Source organism: Mirounga angustirostris, unplaced genomic scaffold (assembly GCF_029215605.1).
Source record: "Mirounga angustirostris isolate CCGP_5_RB_7025 unplaced genomic scaffold, mMirAng1.0.hap1 SCAF_6, whole genome shotgun sequence".
NCBI classification, from domain to species: Eukaryota; Metazoa; Chordata; class Mammalia; order Carnivora; family Phocidae; genus Mirounga; species Mirounga angustirostris.
Window position 1 is genome coordinate 15,506,784 of NW_026991714.1, and position 19,009 is coordinate 15,525,792.

At 37.3% G+C, this 19,009-nt stretch overlaps 1 protein-coding gene across 1 annotated transcript in view; it reads left to right on the forward strand.

Annotated features, from left to right (window-relative positions):
* USH2A (usherin) overlaps nt 1-19,009 on the forward strand; it is a 701,438-nt gene that overhangs the window by 194,736 nt on the left and 487,693 nt on the right. The window contains exons 18-19 of the mRNA XM_045876094.2: nt 735-904; nt 7,520-7,664. Of these exons, the coding sequence (XP_045732050.2) occupies nt 735-904; nt 7,520-7,664 (315 nt within the window). The remainder of the gene's footprint in view (nt 1-734; nt 905-7,519; nt 7,665-19,009) is intronic.

Sequence of the window (19,009 nt, forward strand, 5' to 3'; positions counted from 1 at the left end):
GGAAGGGGAAAATCAAGGTCAGAAACGAAAAGTAATGGGTGGAACTGCAATACTGGACCCTCGTAATCTTATGGGTCACTGGCTGCTGAACGTGTGATGAGGTCCTTTGATAATACACCTTTGGTTAGCACATTTAAAATCCATATTAAGATCTCAAGGATGGCAGGGGGAGAATGTATGCGTGTATGTACTCTGAACATTTCAATCAGGATTTATTGAAAACTTTAAACATTTCTTTGGGGTTATTTAGAACATTTTAGATTTACCTCTTCCTGAGGAGTAATATTCTCCAAGCTCTATCAGTGTGGCTCAGTGAAATACATCTGTACATCAGAAATCCAATATGTCACTATGCATTGTTCTGGACTTTGCGGACTAAGGTTCCGTTTTGATGACTTCTCCTTTCAAATGCTTCATAAGACCTGTGGTTTCCAACCCCAAATAATCTACTAGTTATCTTGGTGAACATAAGCAAATTCTTAAATGATGTTTCTTTTGTAAACGGAAAATATCTTTGCTGGGAATATAAGGGTGGAGAACATCCTTGCAGAGAACAACAACAACAACAACAAAAGGCAAGTAGCTTTTCTAAGCACCAGTATATCCTTTGATGTTTAGAAATCGGATTATGTAAGGAACAGGGTTATGTGAGAAACTAGAATAGGTGTATGAATTCCATCTGGAAACCTGGAGGTACAGCATTCATTGTCTGCTTGTGTTATCATCATTGACAGTGCCTGCATTCATGACCCCTCCTTCCGTCTTCCCGCTCTCACCGCACTCCCTCAATGTGTCCTGGGAGAAGCCAGCAGAGAATGTAACAAGAGGAGAAGTTGTGGGGTATAAGATCAATATGGTTTCTGAACAGTCACCTCAGCAATCTCTTCCGGCTGTGTTGTCACAGGTATTAATATTTTAGAATTGAATTTCTTCTTTTTGACATTTTCTGATTTTGCAGAACTCTATGACCAAATTCTCCCTTATATATTCCTTACCTGTGGTGTTTGTTTCTTAATATAAAACCATGCATACGAGGCACTGTATATTTCTATCACTTATTTTTCTAACAAAAACATGTATTAAAACAAAATAGGTATGATTTTGTTTAATAAAATATGCTTTCTACACTTAACATCTATCCTTAAATATCTTGTAAGGAGCTGACTTTCAGTAGCTGTGCACTGTCATGTTATTTGGGCATACAGTAATGTATTCAACCAACCCACAGTCAGTTGGTATTTATATTGTGTTAATTCTTTTGGAAATATAAGTAACGTCTTCTATGGACATTTTGCATATTTCTGTTTCCTAAGAGAAGAGAGTTCTGAGGAATGGTTTTATCACAGCTTATAGCAAAGGTTAACATGGTTAAGGTTTGGGATATACAGTGACATATTGCCTTCTAGTAATGAGAATAATAATCATAGCTAACTTATAAAGGCTTTATTGTGTACATGGGCTAAGTCATGTGATATGTATATAATAATCCTGGAAGGGGAGAGACTCTTGTTTCCCTCTAATTTATGGTGTGGTCAATGTACTCCATTAGCCTATTTTACCAGCATGAGGGTGGCCAATGACAGAGGTGGCTGATGTTAACTGGACAAGTCACTCTGTGTACCTGGCTGTTTAGCACCTCTTTTGAGGAAGATGCTCTTTGGTGGGCATTAGCACGATATAAAGAGATCCTCACACATAAGCATCTCTCCCATGGGCCTATCCACATTCTTCTTTCCCACACTTCCTGGTTCCTGATCTTCCAGGCTTTTTTTTTTTCCATGCCCATGACCAATACATTCAAGTCACTGCCATATAGTTCAGATGTGTTCTGCCTTTGGACTCTTCCTTTTCCACACAAAATGGATGGCCAGGTGCACTGCCTGAAGTTCTGCCCATTGAGCAGATTTCTTCTTACTGCTGGTTTTTAGGGCCATTCTTGAATGGGGTTATAGAGCATCCATCACTCATTTTTGACTTGCAACCATGTACTAAGACAGCCCATCTATGAACCCAACCACATTTTTCTACTCTGTCAGCTCTTGAGGAACGTCCAAGAAGTCATAGGTATGAGCTGAGATTGAGCCATCAGTGTACAAATGGTAGATGACATGGGGGTCCAGACAACCTGCTTGCACAGCATATTATTCCTGGCTCTGCTTCTGCCTGTTACCAGATATCCCCTTCCATTTTACGATGAATTTCTGTTAGACCAACTTGGCCTTAAGACATAGCCTGTCTGACAGGACTCAGCTCATGAGGGGTAGCTCTGGCTACATGACCATTTGATGTTGATAGTCAGATTCTCTGCTTTGACCAAAGCCCACTAGCATGCTAGGGACTGTCTAGCAGATGGTGTTTAATTTCCATTGTGTGATATGACCTTGCTCCACATCCCGTGAGTGTACCTTGTGACTCTCTTACTGAGGGCTTGCCATAAATGTCTCACATACCACAGGATCTGATAGGCTTTATGTCCCAAGTTGCTTGGCTGCTTGCAACACAGCCTTGACCTGCTGAAGAATCCTCTCCAGCCCTGGGGCACACTCAGAGCTGGCAGTACTCCACAGTATTCAGTAACTTGGTCAGAATAGTATTCCCAGATGTGGAATATACTCTCTTCAGAATGTAAGAAGGCCTGCCAGACATTCTGTTTCTTTCCTCCTAGTGGTAAGGGCAAGATGCAATAATTTGACCTTTACTTTGGAAGGGATGTCCTAGCATGTCTTAGGCTACTGGACCCCTAAAAATTTTACTGATGTGGCAGACCCTTAATTTTAAAAAACTTGATCTCTCATTCTTTGGAGCATATAATACTTACCAGGACTTCTGTATATCTGCCATGTCTTGCTTCTCTGATTCATTTAATAGGATGTTATTAATTTGGAGAACCAATACTGCCAAGGCAGTTTTTACAGTCTGCCTTGAATTGATGACCTTCAGATCTTGTCTTTCTTCAATGCATTAATAGCACCCAGCAAGAGCTACTTGATTCCACAGTCCTAATAATTACTACATTCCCCAAAGTAGTCCATATAATTTCCAGTTCCACCAAACCAGTGAACTTCCTTCTACTGGTAAATCATCCAGTTCACCACCGATGAGTTTAAGAATTGCACCACTAGTGTTTGCTAGGGGCCATCGGTACTCCACCCACTACCTGTGATGAGGTTCTCTTTGGCAGCCAGCTGGTTGGTGATCCAACTCCAAAATATCATTTTAGAGTCTCCTTCCTAGGGCACTCCTGCTGTCACTTAGGTCAGGTTCTCTGGGAAACAGATGCTGTGGAGAGGGTGGAGTACATGTTTATTGGGGAGTGCTCTCAGAAACAACACACGGAAAGTAGTAAGAGTTGCAGGGTTGAGCAGAATAGGAAGCTGAATTGTGATGCAGTAACGAAAGGGTCTAAGCTGATCCTGTGGGTAGTTCTGGAGCTGAAATGACCCTATCAGGTTGTCCTAAAGAAGTCAAGGAGCTAGACCTTTGTACCCCATTGTATTAGTTTCCTGGGACTGCAATAACAAATTAACCATAAACTAAGTGATGTAAAACAACAGAAATTTATTTTTTTAATGGAGGGCCAGAGTCTGAAATCAAAGTGTTGGCAGGGCCATTTTCCCTCTGAAGGCTGTCCAGGAGATTCCTTCCTTGCCTCTTTCAGCTTCTGGTAGCTCCTTGCGTTCCTTGGTTTGTGGCAGCATAACTCCGGTCTCTGCCTGTCTTCACATGGCCTTCTTCTCTGTGTTGCTGTCTCTTTGTATCTGTGTATCCCTCTCCTTTCTTCTATAAATATATCCCTTGTACTTAAAACCCAGCTTAAATCCATGATGGTTTAATTAATTATATCTGCAAAGACCCAGTTTCCAAATAAGATCACTTTCTGCGGTACTAGGCAAACAAGGATTTTTGAGAGACCGTCTTCAACCCATTCCCAATAGGTTTGCCAATATTTCTGAGCCTTTTCAGTAGACAGAGCATGTTTACAACACAAAGCTAGAAGAAGAACCAATAAATAATTTATGATTCCTTGTTTTACTTTTTCATTAGTCTGGAAATAAGTGCTGACTAATTTGCCTCTGTCTCAGGTGATAAACACAGAGGTAACCTTACACATATCTTGTAACTGAAATGATTTAGTCTACCAATCCAGTGTATCATAAAATTTAAGGTAAATTTACAGCTGTAACTGCTTTGTTTGGTCCTTAATGTTATACCGTATTTATCATTGTTGTTTTGTTGTTTTTGCTATGCTTTTGCTTTGTAAACTATCCTTTCTCCGTAAAACATAGCTTCAAAGCAACTATTACTTGCAGTATGGTATTCTAGTCTAAGAAACAAAAATAAGAAAAAAACATAGTTCCTAAAAATATAGCCTTAGAAGTCAACTTGTTTGTTCATATTCCACTTCTGCCAATTGCTAGCCATCCACACATATATGCACTTAGGTTTTACTCATCTGTAAAATAGGAAAACAATTTCTGCTTATCTACATGAGTTTTGTGGAGTTTCAAGTGCTTGACAAATATTAGGTCCTACTAGTGATTATTATTAATGGGATAGGACTACATTAAACTTTTAAAAAGATAATTTTATCAATCAGTGGAGCAGGAAAATATTTCTTTTTTATTAGTGACAAAAATTATGTATATGCATCTTTTTTGTTGAAAAGTCTTTCTTTGTGGCTGAGTTGAAATAAGGATATAGATATGCCACTTTATTCTCTTACGCTTTCTCTCCCTACAAATATCTATCTACCTAATCATATATTCAAGAAAGTGAAATCAAGAGTGGCAAAGTCAAAATCTTCCCCTTCTCAATAATTAAATTTGTATCCACACTGGCCTGAGTGTGTCTTGTTATAAGCTTGGTAAAAAAGTTGCCAAAATTTCTAGGGAAAGCCTACTGTAAATAATCGTTACAGAATCATTGACTAAGAATGTGGCAAGGAAATATATAGAAGTGGTGATATTATCAGCGTAGGATTTCAAGCTTCTACAGAATTCTCTCCACTTCCTTAAAGATTTATCCCAAAGAAAATTTTCAATTAAATTGTCCTTTAAGTCTTATAAAATGACTATATATATGGTAAAGACAAAGTTTATGTGCGTGATTATTTTATGTGCCCCAAGCTTTAAGGTAAATGTCTTTTTAAAATCATGTAATTTATGGGTGCCTGGGTGGCTCAGATGGTTAAGCGTCTGCCTTCGGCTCAGGTCATGATCCCGGGGTCCTGGGATCGAGTCCCACATCGGGCTCCTGACTCAGCGGGGAGTCTGCTTCTTCCTCTCCCTCTGCCTCTCCCACTGCTCATGCTCTCTCTCTCTCTCTCTGTATCTCTGTGTCTCAAATGAATAAATAAAATCTTTAAAAAAATAATAAAAAAATAAAATCATGTAATTTATAACAACTATCTGTAGAGAAGTAAAAGTCCATCAAAATTAGTATTAATCTACATTTTCTATTTCTTGTTATATTTCATCTTGTATTCTTGCTCCACAGAATAGTTTGCTCAAAAAATGATGCAACATCCTAAATGAAATAGGAAATACTTCATTTTTAAATTTTTTTAAAAAAATTTGAGTATAGTTGATACAATATTAAATTAGTTTCAGGTGTACAACATAGTGATTCAACTTCTGTATATGTTATGCTATGTTCACCATAAATGTAGCTCCCATCTGTCACCACACAATGCTGTTACAGTAACATTAATCATACTCCCTATGCTGTGCCTTTTTATTCCCATGACTTATTGATTCCATAACTGGGAAGCCTGTGTTTCCCACTGTCCTTCACCTATTTTGTCCATCCTTTCCACACCTTCCCTCTGGCAACCGTCGGTTTGTTCTCCATATTTGCAGGTCTGATTTTGCTTTTTGTTTGTTTGTTTATTCATGTGTTTTGTTTTTTAGATTCCATATATGAGTGAAATCCTATGGTATTTGTCTTTATCAGTTTGTCTTTACTTAGCATAAGATCCTCTAGGTTCATCCATGTTGTCATAAATGGCATGATCTCAACCCTTTTTATGACTGCATAATATTCCACTGTATATTTTTACCACATTTTCCTTAAAATAAGAAACACTTTATTATATTTTATCTGGAGAACAATTCCATTTTCTAAAAGTCTACATTAATCCTACCAGGATTGTTCTAAATTGGATAAATTGTATAGCAATATCCAGTAAATTTTACTCATTTCAATGTTTTACTTTTCTTAGAAAATCTTAAATCACATTGCACAGAACAGAAAATTTTATATCCTCAATCCCTCAATAAAAACTTTAGAATTAGAAACATAAAGGATTTATAATCTGGTGTTTGATGTTTTTCTGATTTCTAAATGTAATTGTAAGGAAATAGTACCAAAGTTTTAAATTATTCCTAGATTTTTAGAATCTTTGAAATTACTTTATTTCTGAAAATTGTTTTATATATGATATTGTTTATATTCTATTCACACTGCTTTCTAGAACTACTCATTTAGTTCATGAAATTTTAAAGTCAATACCCAGGCAAATATTCCAAATGAATTTTATCTTACTTCTATAGTGAAAATATCTAGACAATTACTTCAAATGTTACTAACCTTTACAGTTACCTGCATTTATATTTATGGAAGATTATTTGATATGAATGTATACCAACATCCCTTAGAAAAAAAGTTTTATACTAATGCTTGGTGTCATACTCTTTGTTTTAATGACTTTTTTTTTCTGAATATAATTTCCAGTGCTTTTTGTATCTATAAACTAAGTAAACTTATGTGGTTGCTTTTGATCATTTCTAGTTGTAATGATGGGACCAATGCTCAGTGATAGTCGTTTAATTATTTGTTTATGGACCATGGAGTTCCTCTCAGTCTCCTTTGCTCAAATCTGCTATTTTCATTTGAAATTGTGTGATAAAGACAATATTTCAAAAAATGTAACTGTTTGATCTAATCTGCATATGCTTATTTGTATAAGAAAGATAATTGAGAATTGACCTCATGTGGATGCTAAGTAATGTGTTTACTTGTTTTCCTTTTTCTCTTGTGGCTTTTTTTTTTTCTTTCAAGAAAATTATGGAATTGATTTAACATAGTGACATTTTTCTGTACTGGCTCCATCAAATAACGTGTGGGCATTACTACGTGGGGTTAGTTTTGGCCAAGCCCCATGGTTTTATTTGGACTTTTTCATGATAACAATGACAATGTCACCATCCTTTATCTCTACCATTGGTGACAATAACCATACCACCATGCTGCTTTATGAGGCAATAACTTGGTTTCCTCATTTATCCACTCAGGAACTGGATTATTACCTCATAAAACAGTGTGATTGTACAATTATCAATTAAATCCTAGCTTTCTGAGACTCTTCAAAAAAATCCCTTTCCTAATAGTGGTTGGCAATAATTCCTCTGTCTGAATTCATAGAACATGATTGGATTCATGGATTCTTGACTGCCAAGGTTATATTTCTCACACTGTTTATCTATTATATGATTTTTTTTTTTTTTTTTTTGCCTTGAAGGTGTTGTACACTGCTAAATCCCAAGAACTGTCTTACATTGTAAAAGAACTAAAACCTTATAGGATATACAACTTTACTATTTCTCTCTGCAACTCAATTGGTTGTGTAACCAGTGCGTCAGGAACAGGACAGACATTAGCAGCAGGTAAGCAAGTTTTAATGGACACGAAAAATATATTGTGTCTTTATAAACAAACACCTATAAAGTTCAATACCTTCTCTAGTTTGGACTTAATACTGTCTTTTCTGGTTTCTCCTGCTCCCCCATCACTAACTCTGATTGCTACCTATATTGACATTTTTAAACAAACAAAAAATAAGTAAATGAGCTGAGGTTTAAGAGGTCCATGGGAGCCCTGAGTTGCACCTGTGCCATAATAAGAAATATAATTAGATGCAGAGCAACTCCAGGGCTCAACAATCACCCTAGGTCCTAGTGATGTTCTGACAGTTGGAAGTGCCCAGGTGGCTTCTTATGAGGCTCAGGATGCTTCTTCCTGACCCTTTTTGTGGGCTTTGGATCTATTCACGCCTGCCCTGTGGGGTTAAAGGTAGACATCCGGGAATTACTGGGTTGCCCTGGTGTTATATTTTGCCTTTATTGGCTGGGCAGTAGTGTAATTATTAATAATTTTGTTATTAATAAGAAGCTCCTAAGTCTGTGAAATTCAAATAAAAGACTGGTGATCAAGTAAGATCTTAGTAGGAAATGGTTTGTATAAATTTTTGGCTTGCTTTACTTAGAGCAAAATAGATTCATACGAACTTGATTACATGTATCACTAACACCTACATAGCTCAGTTACTCTGCAGTTAGTATATTTTCAAATCAGTTTTCTGTCTGCAATCAAGCAAGGCTTGGTCCTCCTTAAGAAAATGTCCAGATGTGAGAAGGTTAAGAGACTCCTAGATGAATGACAGATATTATGCAAACATATTTAGCTATAAAAATATTCCCTGTGCCTTTTCCCTAACTGTATTCAGGTCCAGTTCTATTGTTTTGTTTTGCCTTGCTTTAGTTCTGGAAAAACTTGTTTGGCTCAAATGACTTTATCCAAGTAATTTTGTTTCTTCAAATTTTCCATCCATGGGAACGACTCCCCAATGCTAAGGAACTATGTTTTATTACCTCTACAACTGAACCCTTTGTGTTTTTATATATTTATATGTATTTCATATGTATGCATACATTTATGGCATACCTAGATTGTATAAAATACCACTCTCCTATAACACTGTTTATTTATTTATTTTTGTATATTAGATTATTAGAGGGTTACTGAATATGGATAATAGAGGCAGGCTCCCTGTGTCCTTCTGGAAAAATGATATAGTTTGGGGCTAGAGAACAAAGAAGAGGAATCTGTCTTGCAGGCTGGAGAAAAGTAAAAATAGAAACAACACAAGTTGAAAACTGGCCTGAGTTATAGTAGAGAATAGAGGGATCCCAATCATGTGAGTGAGCGGAACTGAAATCATGACTTCCCAGGGTTGTAAAACACTTAAAAGTCATCTAGTGTGGGGCGCCTGGATGGCTCAGTTGTTTGAGCGTGGGACTCTTGATCTCGGCTTCGGTTGTGATCTTGGGGTCATGGGATCGAGCCCTGGGTTGGGCTCCGCTCACAGCGCAGTCTGCTTGTCCCTCTCCCTCTGTTCTTCCCTCCACTCTCTCTTTCTCTCTCAAGTATATAAATAATAAAATCTTCAAAACAAAAGTCATCTAGTGCAACTTTCTAGACAATAATAGCATATTCTATGTTTTCTAGACAATAATAGCATATTCTATGTAACATTCTCCCCAAGTGTTTATCCAACTCATGTTTGATGCCTTTAGCGGTAGGGGAGCTCCCAATTCTCAGGCAAATCCAAGTTTAGAGACTTCTTTCAAATGGTAATTTCTTACATTGATCCAGAATATCTCTCTGCGGCTTCTATTCAACAGTCTCCTTCTACTCCCTTGGGGGCTGTCATTAGTCTAATTCCTCTTCCTCATGACATCACTTCCAATAACATTTCCAATAGCAAGCCTTCCCTCAAGTCTCTCTCCCACGCTGCATCCCACAGCATCTCCCATCTGTATCTCACATGCCACAGTTTCTACTGCTAGTTCAGGTACTCTCTTATAGATGAGATTCAGTCTGTCTTTTCATGGAAACTAATGAGATTAGATGGACCCTGGGGATGGGAAGAGAAAAGCAGGACAAATGTCTGTGAAACAGATCCTTCCTGGTCAACACACCAGTGATAACAAGTGTGTTAACAACATCCACCTTGGTTGTAGTAATTGGTTTCTGGGGCATGGAAGAAGTCACAGCTGAGTGCTCTGTGCAGCTCCCATTTTAGCTACTGGTGAGGATACTGAAGACCACTCCTGTCCACTGGAAAAGTAGTGAAATGAAACTAATCTAAGTCCTCTGAATTCTGCCTCTTTATCCTTGAAAGATAGAACTTGGAAACTTCTCATATTCTCTGAAAGCCATGAGATGCACAAATTAATCGACTTTTAAAAATAAGAACTTATTCATGTGTTTAGGGGAAGATGCCAGGGTTTAAATTTGGGGCTCTGCCATCTACTAGCTGTATGACCTTAAGTAAACTATGGGACTTCTCTGGCTCAATTTTCCAATTTAAAACTAAGGATAACCTATTTTACAGGGTTCATGAGGATTAAGAAAGTTAAGCAGTGCCCAGCACAGAGTAAATCCTCAGTAGAAATTGTTATTTTTATCATGATTATTCTCACTCTGTCACAATGTAAATGTTATAAAATTTCTAATATTATCAAAATCTAAAAGGTTATTTTACAACTTTGCTTCCATAACACTATTATAACACAAATGAAATAGTGCAGATTCCCGAAACTAAGGAGTATATTACAAAAATAAACTGTAGGAGTGCTAAAGTCTAAAAGCATTATTTTTCAGTTCTGTAAGGACATGCCATTCAGAATTATGACAAGCATTTCAAAATTTTGCTCAAAAACTACAGATTTCAAGTTTGTTGTTTGCAGTATACAGTTAATAATGTGCCATAATCATATAGTTACTGTATTTTGTTGTGAATGCTCAATTCCGTAAGCATCTAATAAGGGCTTATCTATTTAGGGCACTATGGGGGATTCAAAGATAATTCAAAGACACCTTAATGGTGCCTGCATGAAGATGCTGACATACAACAGGTAGGGTTAACACCTGGAGGCATTGGATAAAGGACAAAAGAAAGCTATAGGAACATAGAATATGGGATATTTGATTTGGGAGATGAAATGGCATTTGAGGTGGACTCTAAAGGCTTGGTTAGGATTTGGGTAGGTATTTACTGGACACATGCCATCCTGGTCACTATTTTAGAGACTAGCACTGTTCCAGGAGCCGATGGGATGAAAACTGGGGTTTATGAAGATTTCCCTGGCCGTAGCATGTAGAATTGACTAGAAGAGAGTGTGCAAATAGAGTCTGGTAGACTTTTCTAAGAGGCAGTGAGGGAGTAAATCAGATGAATAGAAGTAAAGATTGAAGGAAGGGAATGCAGGTGGACTAAGGAAGAGAAATCCACAGGTTAAGAAGAAGGAAGAATTGAAGATGACAGTAAATATTGCAGACCATGGTGATGCCGTTAAAGATAATGAGAAAGATGAAGAAAGAGCACATGGGAGAAATAAACCCATGAGTTTAAGTTTGCTTTGTTAGAGACACATCCATGACGATTATAAGGAGCCTGCAGTAGAAAATGCAAATCTGGGGCTTAACAATGATATGGACTTTGTAATTATTTCATATAGATAAAGCTAAAACTGTGGATGGTAATGAATTAGTGAAAGCAGAGAAAGTACAAATTAAAAGTTCAGATCTTAGTGAATGCTCATATTTTGGGAGAAAGAGAAAGGAGAAGTAAAGTAGAGAAATGGTCAGAATTTGAGGGAGCAGTGTTAGAAAAGTTAAGGGAAGAGAATTCTAGAAGGATCTAGAATTCTGTAGTATCATGTGCTCTAGGCAAAGCAAGAAGAATGTGATCTACAAGGAAGGGGCACTGGTGACCCTTTGGGGAGAACTCTATTTAGTGTGGTTGAAGCAGAAGCTGGAATGTGAAGGACCGAGCAGTTGCAGTAGAAGATGTAATGGTAAATTTAACATGTTCTAAATGTGTACATTTAAATGTGTAAATTTAAAATTGTTTTTTGTTCTTTGCCAAAATTTTCCTTCTACCTAATTTCCCTTAAAAGGAATACATTAACTTTTTTTATTGTTATGTTGATCACCATACATCACATCATTAGTTTTTGATGCAGTGTTCCATGATTCATTGTTTGCGTATAACACCCAGTGCTCCATGCAGTACGTGACCTCTTTAGTACCCATCACCGGGCTAACCCATCCCCTCAACCCCCTCCCCTCTAGAACCCTCAGTTTGTTTCTTAGAGGAGTCCATAGTCTTTTGTTTCTGTGTAAAATGCTTTCATTTCTGAAGGAAAAGTTATCTTAGTGTTCTCCTGGGAAAATGTTTATTTCTTAATCCTGTAATACATTTGGTCAGAACTCTGATTCTTCTTTTGCCAAGCAGAGAATAAAGTCACCTACATGACAAAAGTATGGAAAAATAATTTTTGCTTACCATTTGATTTATTTTAAAAGACATCATTTTAAATGTCTTTTTAAAGATCAGTAAGAATGAACTTATTTGTTTTTGTTGGAATATAAGGAAAAGCCCAGCAATTACAGATCCAGTATCTTTCTTACCAGGCTTATGTTCAGTAAATGGAAGTTTTCTTCTAAGATTTTAAGATTAAACATCTGAATATAACTCCTAGATACTAAGTCATAGAAATAAACAATGAGAAGATCAATCCCTTTGGGGAGTCAACAGGTTTGCTGTAGGGAAGGAATAAAAGTTGACTTGCAGCTTTAGGATTCTTCCTGCCCCCATTTCTTCCAGTCATAATATTGCAATTCGGAGGGAATGTATTACTGCAACGAATTCTAATGGATGTGTGGGGAATTAACTCTTAAGTGTAAATGTAGTTCACATGAATTCATTATGGGAGATTGAAAGGAGCCAGTGACCATTCAAAAACTTTGCCTTTTCAAAGCCTTGATTCATGAAAGCATGTTTCCTCCTTAAGTCTCAGTCACAGAAATCAAAAAGATACTTGTAAAGATTTATCTGGCTTTCACTAGAAAGCTTGAGAATTACAGTTTGCTCTTGTTTTAGGTATTTTTTCAATGAGAGATATGATTAAAATCGGTACATTTCATCCAGAATATTGTGTGGCTGCTCCTTTAGCGTTGGGCCCGAGACAAACCTGAGAACTGATCTGCTGGGAGGGGTGTGCCCAGGAGCAGCTGGGTTTCTCTCCAAGCGGGGTCTTTGGTGGCTCGGGAGTCACTTTTGGGTGTCTCAGGGTGACGAACGAATGGCCCCAGCCCTGTTAGAGTCCTTGTTTTTTTTCCTTTAAGATTACCCTTTCAATGTAGGAAATTTGTATGCTTCCACACTTTGTGAATTCGGCACAGCTTAAACCTTTCTTAAGAGAAATTCCTTCTGGAGCTCCATTCCTGGGCGAACAATGTGATATTTCCTTTGCCTGTCATAAATTGACCTCTACGCTACCAGCTTAGAAATGCCCATCTCCCATTAAGCAAGTAATTAGTGGTGCATTAAGGTTTTTCTCTGAATCCAAAGTAAAATATATAGGCTGTTCGCAGCTCAGTTGAAAACACACATTGTTTGCATGCAGGTACGTGAGTCTTTTCATTGTGAATAGGACCCAGAGTGATTAAACAAGCACTCTTAATATGTTAATTTATAATTTTAATTACAACAATCTTGTATATATAGTCATTAGTGAATACTAATATAAATATTTTTCTATCTTTTTATTCATAATGCATAAACCAATCATCCAGTTACTTCTCTGAGGTTGCCTGTTTTTGTTTCATAATACAATCTTTGTTCTTAGTTATGAATGCATTTTGTTCGTTCCTGTCTTGAATAATCCCTCATTAAGCAAGTCACTTTCTGCTCCATGCTAAAAAGGAAAAATTATCATGCAAATGTGGCATGCCATATTAAAAAGCACATTACCAAACACTTTTGTTGCTGTCCTTCAATTAGTTTCCCTTCTTTGAATTTAATTCCATTTGTTGTTAAACTACTGACTTGATGTATGGACTCATGAATCTGAAGCTGCTGCCAAGAAAGTGGGGAAAAAAAAATCAAAGCCTCTTCGAAGAGCTGCAGAGGCGAGCTGAAATGAATTTGCTTCACCTTTGACAAGAACACTTGAACAGCCCTGGAATCCTCTGATGATTCAACTCGGCTAATTATCCAATTATTTATTTCAAGAATAAAGGCACTGTTTTACAATTAGAGAAGTGTAAAGCAATGTGAGAAATTTGGTAATGACGGATGACTTAAGTAACTTCGAAGATAAACAGTATCTGTGCAAACTTGTCTCGCTGAGTGTTTCCAGGCAGCAGGTCTGTGTCTCAGCGTCCGTGAAATCCTGAGTACACGGCGGGTTTTGTTTGTTTGTTTTGCTCTTTCGACAACAGAAATTATTTTACACTTTTAACCAACATGTCAAATTTCCGTGGCTCTTAAGCAATGTTTAAGTTGTATTTCTCTTGATTAAAAGCTTTTGGTTCAAAGCAATACTTTTTAATTGCCTAATGATATAAGTCAGTTCTTAGGAAAGAACCGCACATTTAGGAGTTCATTTGCAATATAACTGAAAAATTCATTGCATGGCAGTAAAACAATTTACTGTTAATTACAAGGAGAAGAATTTGCTGTAGCATGCTCACAGATTGCCATGAATCATGCAGCACTCCTAGAGATTTATAACAGATGTGTAAGTGGGATGAATTAGCAGGGTTTAATAACAGAGACACAAATCATGCAGACTTCAAGGAGCTTTAATTGATATACTAGAATGTGACGGGCATGAATCACTCAGCCATTCAACAGCACTGTAACATATGGTCAGCTCAATATGCCGCATCTTAAATCGGTTGGTGAGTCGTTGGTTGTCCCATATGGTGGAAGCAATATATTTTTCATGATTAAAAAAAATACATCCATTTTTTAAAGAAATATGATTGCAAAGCATGTTTGTTATTGAACAGTCACCTGAATGCCAAACTGGGTTTTTTAATGATTTTTTTTTTTAACATGGCAGCTTTCCAAAATAAATAGCAGCTAGTACTTGTAACACCAGATCGCTGGAGGCATTATCAGGCCCAAATTGGTGCTTGTTGGCACACTTGATCCACAGCAAAGCCTATGGAGGAGCGCAGCTGATGGTAGCTCTGAGTGTCAGGGAAATCCTTCAGACTCCGGCAAAGCAAACGAAATGAAAGGAATGATGTCACTTTCGGAGAAGTTCAGGAATGCCCAGATTTGCGAACAGAATAAAATGAATATTGAATGGGAGACCCTTACCGAGCAGGGTGGGAAAGGGGCTGTGGAAATACTGTTAACGCATCGTGTAGCAATTTGGATGTAGCATTTTATACTAACCTCTTAATGAAATGCTCCGTCCTTCAGGAACATTCTAAAAGGAATCCTGGCTGACCATCACATGGATGGTAGGACCAGTTCCATGTTGTTCTTGAACAATCATTTCAGTGTATGGAAACAGATAACGTGGTGCAGACATCCATAACTGGTGGCATGCAAAAACCATTTCACTGAAACTGGGATGTGGCAGCTTTCGGCAAAGCTTTTGCGGCATTAGTAAATCTGACATATTTGAAAAAGGAATATTGCAGCCTTAGAACTGTGGCTGCCAGAATTTAATGTCAACAATTAAAATTTATTTTGATCCTTACCTACTGTTTATTACTGTTTGTATACACAACAGACCTTACTAATACAGAGATGCACTATTAGATGGAATTACCATCTGTTCGGAGTGAGATGCTGGCATCTGTCTTAGATGCTAAAACTAAAATGATATTATTTCTAACAAAACAAAATGAACTGCTTTCTACTCACCAACTCTAATTGTGAATGTGTGGATGCACCCGAGGAAAAGGCTTGTTAGTGAAACACGTAATGACCTCTGTCTCCAGGTCTGCATTCAGATATGTGACTTTACTAGGGGCTCTGCTGGTCTTTTTGGCATGCAGAAATCATACTTTTTAAAACAGTCTCTGAGCTTTGTAATGCGTTATCGACAGAAAGGCGTTAAAACAACACAATTAGAATACGTAAAAATCGGCTGGATCAGAGAGACTGCAGTATGTAAAATATTTTGACTGATGTACCCTAAATAAGTACAAGGAAAGAAATCAAATGGACAAAAATTCATCTGAACAAAGTTGCCATAGGTCCCACAGTGACACCTTTAGGAAAATATAAACTGTATCTTTTCTGTTAGACTATTTTTAATTTTCTCCTACACTGACATATATAAAAGATTTATATCCGGCACCCCTTCCTTTTCTTTTTTAAAGCCTAACTATCCTATTAACAAAGGTCTCTAGCTTTTTGAAGTTAGAGGATTTGGAGTATCAAGGAGAGTGGTAGTTTCCATACTGATATTGGATCGGTGATGCTAATTTCTGAGAAGCCAAACTTCAGTTCTATATATCACAAAATAATAAATTGTGTCACACCAGCATTTAATGCATGTACACAGTGCATTAACTGTAACTGTAGTACATTTATTTGTGCTAGAAGAGACTTGAAAATGATTAAAAAATCAATACTTTGCTGTCAGAGAAGCTAGTGTTACGATGCATTTAAGTAGTTAATTGCATAAGCCCCATAAAAGCTTCAAGTTTGGGTAGCAAGGATGCCATAATTACAGTCCAAGCAGCTACCTTTTATTAATGGTGGGCTTTAGGGAACAGTGCTCACTGTCCTCACTGCTGCTGTGTGTGCGGTTCAGAGCACATGGATCCTCTGCCCAGCTAGGATGCTAGTTACGTGCAAATTATTGATGATTACCAGAACAACAGCTGGGGAAGGTAGTGTTGATTCACCAGGGAGGCGGTTTCCCTTAAATCCCCTAAAAGCAGTGCTTTCTGGCCTTTCTTTATGTCCTCGAACACATAGAGAAATCGTGATACTTGTATGTCACGCCGGGTTAAAGAAACAAGACGGCTCAGAGCTGAAGGGGATAAACTAGCCGGCCTCCTGGAGGGCTGAGACGGTCCGTATGTCGTGTGTCCAGCCTGCCTTCTGGTTTTCTCACTGAGAAGCGCTGCTTGAAAATGTTCAGTCATAGAATTTTGAAACTGGAAGACACAATCGGGTCTATCGTGCCCTTCAACAGATGAGGCACTGAGGACCAGAGAGACCAAACACTGGAGTAGCCCGTGTTCCATAACTAGGGACCTACAGAGCCGGTTTAGAAGCTCAGCTCTCTCCTTTCCACATCGGTTCCACTGTACATCTTCTCTCTCGAAGGAGACTAGTAAACCAAGAAGGAGGAAATGGCAAAGTAGATTTTGTTCTTGTTTCTCCAGTCAGAGAACAGACAGTTAACAAGGCAAGGCTGTCTGATTCCTGAGATTCTGAGGGAAGAATCCTCTCTCTTCTTCTGGACACTGACTGGAGAGCAGTTCAGTAGGGTGGTCGCCAGCTGAGAAATCCTAGCTTCCTGGCCTGGATCTCTTGTTTAGGTCCTGAACCCAGTGCCCTTCCATAGGCGTTCTGGCCTAGCCATGTTTGGGCAATTTACATTTCTCGTGACAGTTTTGCATTTCTGAGGAAAAGTCAAAATCTTGTTCTATTGATAAAGTGCCTGAGGATGTGTTACGTTAGTCTGCTCCCCACATAGGCCGGAAACATAAAAAGCCCGTTCATTCTTGGATTCCTGTCTTTGTAATAGAAAGTTGACAATGTTTTAAGGTATTACACTGCTGTGCAGTGTTCATAGGCAACAAACTCTTGCTTGAAAACAAAGAGATTTGATTTTAAAGAGCTGCCATCAACGAGAGCTTCTGCTCATTTAGCCTTCCGTTCTTATCCTATGACACTCAAACTCCACACTACATAAATTTTGCACATGTAAATTTATGCATTATGATATGCTATTAATTAGATTATAAAGTAATAAATGCAGCATAAAGAAGAATGCCTATTATCAGAGATAGTAGATAAATAAAAGAATATTTATAAATAGAGAAGCTAGGCTGGGAACTGGAGACAAAGAAGTTGCAGAAAAATACAAAAACATTGTAATTTTATTCTAAGTAGAAACACTGTATGTTGTTATTCCTTGAAATGATGGATATTGAAGATCTATTTTCTGCTTTACAGCTATAAGAGGATTTTCTGAGTAAATATGGATTTTGAATGTAGATGAATTATATCCTTTTATAATATGTAATATGAAAGATGTTATTGGCTAATAATAGTGCCTTGGATTTGTTTAGAAATTTGCTTTGTAAAACCTAATACAATTATATATATGTGTGTGTGTGTGTGTGTGTGTGTGTGTGTGTGTTTTCTTTTTTTATTATTATGTGTTTAGCCAACATATATATATATATATATATACATATATATTATTTTTAAAAGCAGTTATTGTCAAGGTATTCTATGAAAACTTATCCTCATGTTGTAGATGGGAAAACTGAGGCATATATAAGTTTAAAGTGATTTTTCTAAGTCATGCAGAATTGGAAATTAAAAAGTAAAATATAATCTCTGAAAGTCTGCAGAGTCCTTTCAGTTATTCTGTGTTGTCTCTTAATTCACTGTTTTGTGATTAACAAAGTTATAGCTATAATTCCTTTACTTTGATAGTCCAAAAAATAATCCTTTATACCTCCTTTCTCTTAGTGAGTCTGTATTTGTGTGAGTGTGTTTAATAGTTCAGGAATATCTATTTTTCTTTTCATCACTTGTGTGTGTGTGTGTGTGTGTGTGACCAGTCTAGTTTAATTGATTGAAAATTCCTCCTCTGGTCTTAAGGGAACTCTGAAGATAATGACTCAGTAGGGTGCTCACCCTTTCAAACAGGCTGGGTTGAATCCTCCAAGTGAAACTACAACATACCAGCTGGAAGGTTGTTTGGTTTTTTTTAAGCAAGAGAATAAAAAAATATACTCTAATTTGACTCGTTCTCTGTAGTTGACTTCCTAAGAATAGTCTAATTGCTTGGTGGAATAATTCCCCTGTGAATTTAGAAGTGTTCCACTACTTGTTAGAACTTAAACAGTCAACATTAATTGTAGTGGAGTCTCAGTGAAAGTGCCCTTATTGATCATAATCATTTTGCCAAATTAAAAAAAAAGTGCACTCTCACTTTTAGGAGATATTTTTTAAAAAGCTGTTGAGTTGCTGGAATTCCTTTTGTTTTGTTTGACTCTGAATTTATATTCCTGATTAAGAAGTGAATTTTGGATTATGCTATCAATGGGGTAAGGGGTTCTGAATACCATAGTGGTACAAAACCTCACCATTATCCCTAACGAGCTGGGTGGTTGGAGAAAAGGAATACCAAATGTCAAGCAAATGGGACTTTGAAGAAGAGGC